Source organism: Lepisosteus oculatus, chromosome 14 (genome assembly GCF_040954835.1).
Source record: "Lepisosteus oculatus isolate fLepOcu1 chromosome 14, fLepOcu1.hap2, whole genome shotgun sequence".
NCBI lineage: Eukaryota > Metazoa > Chordata > Actinopteri > Semionotiformes > Lepisosteidae > Lepisosteus > Lepisosteus oculatus.
In genome coordinates this window covers 24,536,259-24,545,574 of record NC_090709.1, presented here as the reverse complement: position 1 = coordinate 24,545,574, position 9,316 = coordinate 24,536,259, and the positions used below count along the sequence as shown (strand labels likewise).

The window sequence follows — 9,316 nt, the reverse complement described above, 5'->3', positions numbered from 1 at the left end:
CATTCCAGGTCATTTGTTTATGTTTTTTGTTTCTGGAGCAACTGTTAGATGAAATGTGCTAATATGTAACCTAACTCCAGTGTGAATAACTAGAAGAGGGGAGCAGCTCCATTCCAGACCAAGGGAGCTTTGAGATTGGCTGGGCCAGATCTCTCATTTGCATATCTGATTTGGAAATATAGTACTAAACCCCTTCTTGCATGGATTTAACTTGCACCCAAGAGTCCCCTACTGTGTATTGCTACTTATTTTTTTATGATAAGTGGTGATTACCAGTTGACAGGTTTTATTTGTTGAATTATAAATGGTTTTGTATTATCATCCTGAATGGCCTGTACTCAAGGTTTGGTAGGGTATGTGTTTTCATTTCATTTACCAAATTGAATTTTTGCTCTTTTAGTATTTGTCTAGAAGGCTTTCTGAAGTCAGGAAGCCCATTTATTTGGTGAAAAAAGATTCTGTATTAATATTAATATTTCTCATACAACATAAATAGGGTCTTTTATGAATAAAAAGATCTTGCACTTGGAAATCTTGATAAAGCTCTGTGCTTCCATACACTCGAGCAGTTTTGATTTCTAATATTTGACCTTAGGTGTGGGAACGGGTCTTTTTTGCCATTTGATTTCCAATTGATCAGCACAGTATAGAAAAGTATAGACCCATAAAGCAACCTCAGCAGTGACAAATGTCACTGGGTCACTTGGGTTTATACGTCGGGGTCCGGTAGTGAAGCTCCGCTCCTGTTTAGCCTCCGAAGCCATACAGGGTGCAAACGTTTCATATGTTGCTGTTGTGAATGCCTGTGGAGTGTATCTTATTTGCCTTGAGTCCTGGTTATCTCTCTCCCCCTTCCCCCCTCTCTCCCTCAATTCAATTCAATTCAAGGTGTTTTATTAGCATGACAGATGGGTACAATCAGTGTTGGGTATGTATATTTTGATATTTACACCCGGCGCGGCACCGAGGGAGCATCTGCATTTATAACTTAGTTTTTAAAATTAGTCAAGCAATATGAAGCATCTCCTTTAACTTTTAAGTCCCTTAAATACATTAAGCACAGCTTTCTCACCACTTAAGATTGCTTTTTGATACCATCCTTACAAAAAGCAGAAACTTTCCGATTTCCGGTATCTCTTTAGTTAAAGACTTCGATGCTTAAAATGTTTAGGGAGAAATGGAATACTGGTGTGTATTTTTTACTTTAAAGTACCAAGACCAGCCATATACAGTACTGTATGTTTATGTTCCAAAATTAATATCGTTTATGGTCTTCACACGCGTTACAGTATGCTCCTATTCTTTTTATGCTCAGCTACTAAGATTTCCCTTCAGTGGTAAAATTCAATATCTACAACGGGCACAGTAAAGACGTTTACAGTAAGTCTTTCTACGACAGACCAACGGACCACGAGTGCCCCTGTCGGTCAACCAATCACGCACCGCGGTACCCCGTGTCATCTTACCTGCGGTACGTGTCTGTACCGCTCACTTTGAATGGCTGCATCTGTATGTCGGGGTGGGTAGTGAAGATCCTGTTTAGCCTCCGAAGCCGTACAGGGTGCGGCCCTGGCGCTTCAGCGCGTACACCACGTCCATGGCGGTGACGGTCTTCCTCTTGGTGTGCTTGGCGTGCTCGGTGCAGGTGACGTTCTCCAGGAACACCTTCAGCACCCCGCGGGTCTCCTCATAGTTCAGCCCGGAGATCCGCTTCACTCCCCCACGGCGAGCCAGGCGGCGGATGGCGGTCTTGGTGATTCCCTGGATGTTGTCACGGAGAACCTTACGGTGACGTTTAGCGCCTCCTTTCCCGAGTCCCTTTCCGCCTTTGCCTCTTCCAGACATCTTCTAGTTATCAGCTGTGAACACGACACACACTGCTCATCTTTGATGTATAATAGACATCTTTCTTTGATGTCTACTATGCATCAAAGAAAGATTTTTATAGGTGTAGAAACTAGTAAATGAAGCCAATGATTTGTTTTAGAAATGTATTCTTAAAATATACAATTATTCACACCTGAACAATATGTAGTTCAAATTATACATTATATACAATATTGTATTCAAATGTCTAATCATCATAAAAAACACATCTAGTAAACTTCAGTTACAAATTCTAGTAACATGGCAATATATATAGTAATGACAAACACAAACTAATTACATGATCACGCTAATATTTAACTCAAAACCACATTTCGATTTAAATATAAATTTTTAAAATTTACAACTTCTTTATTTCCACTAAAATATTATTAATGTAGCACAAACGCTACTTTCTAATAAAGACAGTGTCTACTGTTTTGAGTCTACTGGTGGTCCTCCTCTCGATACTAATGAAATGTTTAATATGATCCCTCAAGAAAAAAAAGGAATCAATTTCCGCCTGGAATGATTGATGCCCCATCAAACATTTTGTAATATCCCTGGAAGTTTATACAGTAGAATCCTGGTTCGTGGCTTAAATTCAAGGTAAATGAGACTAAGAAAACGAGTTGGAAACTTGATGTCGAAGTGGGATTTAAATCACCCATTTCACATTTTACTTCATTGGGCCAGAGAGCAATGCTGCAACATCCCTTTGATAGCTCAGTTGGTAGAGTGGAGGACTGTAGTGGAGTTAGCAGGGAATCTTTAGGTTGCTGGTTTGATTCCAGCTCGAAGGAAGGTGTTTTTCGTGTACTTTAATCAAAGAGTTAAAAAAGCGAATCTGTTTTATTCAGACATTGATCAAAAGCTCAATAATCGACGAAGCAAAGGCTCCTGTTCCGAATTCAGCCCACGTCTGATTGTCTTGTTTTGGCCAAGATCTGATCTTTGAATTAAGGGACTACACTGTCTGCTTTGTAATTCAAAAATACATACAAATGTCAAGTTTTTTGTAGATATAAAGGTGTTCTCTGTTTTCAAAGGATAGTTACTTAATTGGCATAATGATTTGGTATTGATTTTGTATCGTTGTATTATAAAGTTTGTGCTTTCTGTGTTTTCATCGTATTGTGAACTTATTTTTTTAAACAAATGCTTACAAAGGCAAACACGGCACACATCTGTTTATACAGTGTACCAGCGGTGAATTGTACATTTGTATTAAGTACAAGCTACTGTGCACTTCTGGGAGTATAACAGGTTCGATATAAAGTGGCAAAAATATAAAAGGGGAAAATACCCCAGACTGCATGTAAAGCCCTCGTTGTGACTGTTTTAGATAAAATGGCGTACTATGCACAAAATGTTGCAGAAACACAATCTGATATTTTGATAAAGGTAGGCCAGTGCTTCCAAAGCATGCAGGTGTAGAACAGGACTTATTTCATTTTTATACAAAAATTTGTATTCTATATTCTGGTCGCTTGCAGATTAGAATGGCATATGTTTAGCAATAATATTATTTATGGTACCTGAAAGTTTCAGGTTGTTGCACAAAGCTAAGGTATGCGTATACGTGATCTGACAACTGGAATCAATTTCCTGTCGTTAAACTCTGTTTATTTTTAAGTTGAGGCCCAGGATCCAAATCTTCAGTTCTGATTTTTTAAAGTGATATCTTTCCTTCCTGTCGTGGAAGTCACACGATGTGAGCAATTGTTTTTTTTACAAAGAGCCTCAGACGCACAGTCTAACAGTAACCAAACCAGAATGGATTCTGCTGGGAGCCGGGCTGAGCTCATTCTCACTCCCTGTGCTGAAAACAGAATTATTTCTTCCCCGAACATCGTCTACAGATCACTAGTGCGTTTTTAACCTTCTCGCAGCTACGGGCGAGACTGACGCTCATGATATGAAGGCACCCGCTGGAACACATTCTCTAACTCTCACAATCGCTACAGACTTCGCTTTTAAAAAAAAAAGTAAATATAGCCCTGAAAAAAGCATTAGCTTTATCAGTTTTTACATTAATCTATTTTGAATCAAAGTTTGATTTATTTTATTGCAATTTACATTATAATAATAATAATTATTATCATCATCATCATTATTGCTTACACTTATATAGCGCTGTTCTGGATACTCCACTCAATGCGCTTTACAGGTAATGGGGACTCCCCTCCACCACCACCATTCTCCTGAATGATCACAGAGAGTCAGGACCTCGGTTTTACGTCTCAGCCGAAGGACGGCACCTGTTTACAGTTTAGTGTCCCCGTCATTGTACTGGGGTATTAGGACCCGCATGGACCGCAGGATGTGCGCCCAGCAACAAAAACCAGACGTGTGTCGGGCTCGGCTTCGAGCAGGACAATGACGTCACGGGGACAAAGTAGAGGAAATCAAAACGGTTCTATAAAAGACCTGTGTCAGCTGTTGGTTTGCACTCTGGACTCTGGATGAAACCTATACACCTATACACTTAGGTGTGTTCAGTTTAAATCAAAATGCTTTACTAATACAAGAGAGAAGTATAGTATGAAGGATGTGACAAATGCATGATTTCTTGGAACAAAACGGTTTTTATTTGCGTTCGAAATGAAGCGGAATTTTAGTGCGACACACAAACCCTTTGTCTTTTTTAGAGTGATTTTTAAACAGACAAAAATGTAGAAAACTTGTTTTTTTAGCCCTACAATAGCAGGGTCAGTGACGTAATGAATAACGCGTCAGGCCTCGCGTCAGAAAATTATAGGTTCGACTGCCGTCTGGCTTGTTGAGTTTATACCACTTACATTCTTTTATATAAATGAACTGCACCTGAAAGTTATAGAAAACACTTTGGGTAAGTTGTCTGCAGCCTCATGCGAATTTCGACAACTTACCCAAAACACTGTACTGTCTGGAGTTCAACTCCAGCTCTGAACTCAATTGCAATGAAAAACCATGCGTAACAAAACTGGAGAACAGCTGAACTTGTGTTCAGTTCGGTGATGAGGGTTCAGAACTGTCCTTGTTGTAATTAGCACGAACTGCACAGGCTCTGAATCAGACCACGTCAATTAATCTGATCAGTGTAGGAAACATTAATGTAGAATTATTAATAGGTTTATTAGTTAGTTAGTTCAGGTTTACCCACCTGAACTAATGTAGAATTATTACTTGGTCTGTCTCTTGTTTGTATATAAATAAATGTCTCTGACAACTTAATGTTAGTTTTACGATGTAGGTCAGGCGTTGACATATGCACGAGTATACGAAATGTCTCACTCCTGATTCAACTCATGTTCTATAGGAGATTGGCGATTCCTCCTGTTTCTCATACAACCATATCAGAACAGAAGCCCGTGTCACCCAGCTCTGATTCAAGATCGACTTGCATCTTTATCCCTTTTTTGTTCATGATCATTATTTTCTTTAGTTATGATCAATATTGAACTTTTTCTAAATGAAATGACAATAATCAAACATGCAGGCAGATTTTTTAAAAGTATTCGGAATTGACAGGGTGCCCCTTTGGAAAAGTCGTCAGAAAATGTGAGAAAATGAAAGTTATGTAAGCTCTCACACAAAGCATTGAAGATTGGAATCTGAGTGTAAAAAAGCTACCCGTCTCCCAATGATAGGCAGGGATACACACCATGACTCGAATAGACTCAGCAAACTTTAACACCTATGATATTACGAGTGCTTTGCACGTGTCGAATTTCAAGAAGGAACTACTACAACAGTTGTGGACATAATTCATTACCACCGGCAAAGTCCAATGCCGGCAACTTCTGAGAAAATAATGTTCACTCATGGAATTTGGTCTTTGAACAGCTGGCGGGAAAATTCATTTATACTCCTGTTGCACCCTCAGCTGAACATGTTAAAATAACAACGCAGATTTGTTGGAGAACCTGAAAAGAATTATTGGGTTAGCACTGTATGTATTCTGGTATATTTACTTTAATTTTAATATAAATGTAAACATGCATGCTGTATAATCTATTGTAATTTTAAAATATGTTAGCTGAGGATGCGTGGGGGGCTATTATACCTTGTGAAACACGCAAGGAACTGTAAAAAAGGCTGGTATTGAAAAAAAATTGGCGATCACAAGAAAACCACAATTTATGTGGTATTATCATCAATATCCTTCAAAATCTATGTTCAAATGAAGGATTTAAAGAAACTATGAAAAAAGCAACAGTAATAGCAGAGGATTCTGATTTTTGCTCTTCAAGTCAGTAGATCGACGTAGAGTTGCGCCCCTACAAACAGCACAAAGTATGAAACCCACCTCTTTCGTTATTGCTATGTCTGTGCCGGTGAAAGTAGCATTTGTGCTATTGAAAGCATCTCGGAAGATGAAGGTGCAGTCACTTCCACATGTCAGGATATCATTAGATCCGACGACAAGAGCCGAAGCCCTCGGCATTTTCCAAGCCAGCAATGTGAGGAAGATGGATATGGAGGAAGGTAGCGTGGCCAAGCAGTCTAAGGCGCTGGATTTTAGGCTGCAGTCTCTCTGGGGGCATGGGTTTGAATCCCACTGCTGCCAAATGTTAGTGTTTTAAGACCTGCAATACGATCAGTAAAAGCGCTTTTTGTTAGGCTGCGGGAGGTGTTTAGAGATAGACTTTCTAAAAGACAGGCTTAACATCAAGGCAGAAAAAATATTATGTTTTCTCAACAGAAATTCTCTTTGGCACGTTCAGCTTTATGTAGGGAACAACATCTGCCGAGATCACTTTTGAGGCAGTGCACATGATAGTATACCGGCAAGTACATTTAATATTGGCTGTGGTGGTGAGCTGCTTTTGTCTGTGAAACTTTTAATTCTTCACGCCGAATCGTTGGCAGGGGTAATAGCTTATCTTTGAACATAGCGCTCCATCAGAAATACTTTGTTCGTGCTCAAAAGAGATCAGAGGATTAACTTAATGAATTCACATAGCATACCTTAGAGGAAAAAATTAAAAGGGGAATTGATTGTGCTTCCTGATGTTGTTCCTGTGGTTTCTTTGGATACAGAGGTGAATGTTCTTTGACGTTCTGCTAGAGTATCCACTGGGTGGGCTTTATCAATCAGCTCGGATAGGTCATCAGTGCTCCGTCTCCGGAAAATAATCAGCATTGTTGTTTTTTCCTGTGCTGTCTTTTAAAACATATAAGATCATGAGTTTACAGATTTCTCCAAATAACAGCTATACATTTTAACCCAGCGGTTAGCATTCCTTCAATCCAATAGTTTTACTCCTGGTAAAAAGCAGCGAAATATATAGAGAGATTATATTCAAATATTTCAACATTCTTATTGGATTACCTGTATGGATATATCACTCAGAATTCCTAATATGATTTTGAGTTCAGTTTTGCTTTACTACTTTCAGAGTCTTTTATTGACCTTGCTGAAGCAGAGAAGTGACATAATCACAAATGCGACCTACCTGTGCTGCTGTTTTTGGTTAATAATGATTAAAAAAAACAGCTCCTTGCATTAAGAGCAAGAGCAACCAACACGCTCGCTGGTTGCGTTTGGTATTTTCCGGGGTGCTCTTCCTCAGCTGCAAAGTTATTTGGCGAGCAAAGACCTCTGAGAAGGAGTCTGAATCCGTCAACAACACAGGAATTCTAAGATTGCACTGCCGTCTTGTGTACAGAGATCTGCTTTTTCCTTATAGAGTTTTTTGTATTTAAGAACACGTATCCTACCTTGAATGCTAGTTTCAAAAGATATGTTACCGGATCACAGATTTTCTTGAAAAGATTTGGGGATGCACTTACCGGGATTCAAACCCGGCTCGATTATTAAGAAGGCACCTATACCACCAACGCACTTCTGAGAAACACCGGCACATTTCCGCAATCCTCCCTCTTACCTACAAAATTATGAAGAGACAGACGTCCAATGAAAACTAATTTGATTCACTCAAGGCTTCGCTCTTTTGTTGTGATGTCATTTTAATTAATGTAGCTGTGATAAGGTGTCGTTTCTGTCTCTTAAAGTTTAAGTCTGCTCCTTTCTTCCTGGTTTAGCAATAATGTTCCATGATTGTTTACAAACACCACTATCAATTATTTGTCCAGCTCTAACGCCTGTGTGCGTTGACAAGGCATCTCAAAAGGACATATTAAATAACATGATCCTTCCTGTTACCATTCCTGTGGTTGGAGCGTTGTTTCGCCCTTTTTCGTTCTTCTACAATATTTGCAGACAGGACTTTATCACTCGAGTTGTACAAAACAAGTCGGTCCATGAAAATCATCTGTACTGCTGTTGTTCTATGCGTAGTTTAATCAAGGTAGTCGAGTGAGGAGGTAAAAAAGCACTCCCCGTCGATAAATCAATCATCGTCGCCCGTGTGACTGGATATAAAAATAACGGATTCATTTTATCCAATCTCTGGAAGCTTCGATGCGGTTATTTTTCCTTCCTTATTTCTTCATTCCTATGAATTTACTCTGTAGTAGAGGAAACACAAAAGTGGGAAACTGCAGGCATCCTTGGTTAGTGGTGGATTGTGTTCAGGGAGCATCAGCACATATCAGTTCCGTTAATAAGTCTGTTGGGGATATACCTCAGTGGTAGAGTGCATGCTTTGCATGTATGAGCATCTCCAGGTGCTTTATATTTCTGTGCTCACATTGCAATCTTTGCTCATGTTAATAGAGAGCCAAGTTCACACAATTAAACTCAGGCACACTCGAAGTGCTACGGTGTTGCTCTGCTGTTTTAAATGTACCTCTAAAGCATTTAGTTCTGTTAACTACCAAATGATTTGAACTCATTTTATGTCATATTCAAAAATCCAGAGGTCTTCAGACGTGTCGTGGCTGTTGAAGAAAAAAACTGATGGACCAAACAACGACATTCGATGATTACAAGAAATTCAAGAAACACAACAGTCCGAGTACAGGTTTAAATCCCGAACCCTTAATTTAAAAGACAAAGCGAAGGATACGACCTGTAAACTCTCTTCGTGTCTTACAGTTTATGATATAAAAATTTTTTACTTTCAGAATAATTTCTTGCTGCTGACTATTTATTGAATTTTAACAAAATGTTTTTTAATTTTTAACAAAAAAGTGTGCACACTTATAGAACCAAGGCATTGAAAGTTTTTTTAATTGTTGTTCCAAAAAATGTTCCATTTGTTTTCGTTCTTAATGTTGTTGATTAAAAGATCTTATTAAATGCGAAAAAATCTGAATGTGAAAAAAGGTCAAAATGCTATTGAAAAAATCAGTAATGTGAGGAAAGATGAATTGTGGGAGCCCCTTACCGCCCCATGTCATGCTGTATTTCTCACTCATTCTACTGGGAGTGGTGCCGTCGCTTCTGGATAAAGTCTGTCAGTAGACATTCCAGACGGGTCAGGTACTGTATGACTGCACTTCGGCACAAGAAGAGACATGTGACTTGCGAGGATCACGACAGTGTCATTCACTGTCTAGA

General features: G+C 39.1%; 1 protein-coding gene and 2 non-coding genes across 3 annotated transcripts; 2 read left to right on the top strand and 1 right to left on the bottom strand.

Annotated features, from left to right (window-relative positions):
* The first annotated feature begins 382 nt into the window (after positions 1-382).
* Positions 383-438, top strand: LOC138243779 (U7 small nuclear RNA). The gene has a single exon (XR_011192397.1). It is a non-coding gene; the product is annotated as a U7 small nuclear RNA (small nuclear RNA).
* A 1,101-nt stretch (positions 439-1,539) lies between these two features.
* On the bottom strand, positions 1,540-1,845 carry LOC138243441 (histone H4-like). Its single transcript, XM_069199045.1, has one exon. The coding sequence runs from the start codon at positions 1,843-1,845 to the stop codon at positions 1,540-1,542; it is 306 nt and encodes a 101-aa protein (XP_069055146.1).
* A 736-nt stretch (positions 1,846-2,581) lies between these two features.
* On the top strand, positions 2,582-2,669 carry trnay-gua (transfer RNA tyrosine (anticodon GUA)). Its single transcript is given in 2 exon segments — positions 2,582-2,618; positions 2,634-2,669. It is a non-coding gene; the product is annotated as a tRNA-Tyr (tRNA).
* Positions 2,670-9,316: the final 6,647 nt, after the last annotated feature.

Excerpts from the sequence above, each read along its gene's own strand:
- LOC138243441 (XM_069199045.1), bottom strand. The coding sequence starts at position 1,845 with ATGTCTGGAAGAGGCAAAGGCGGAAAGGGACTCGGGAAAGGAGGCGCT.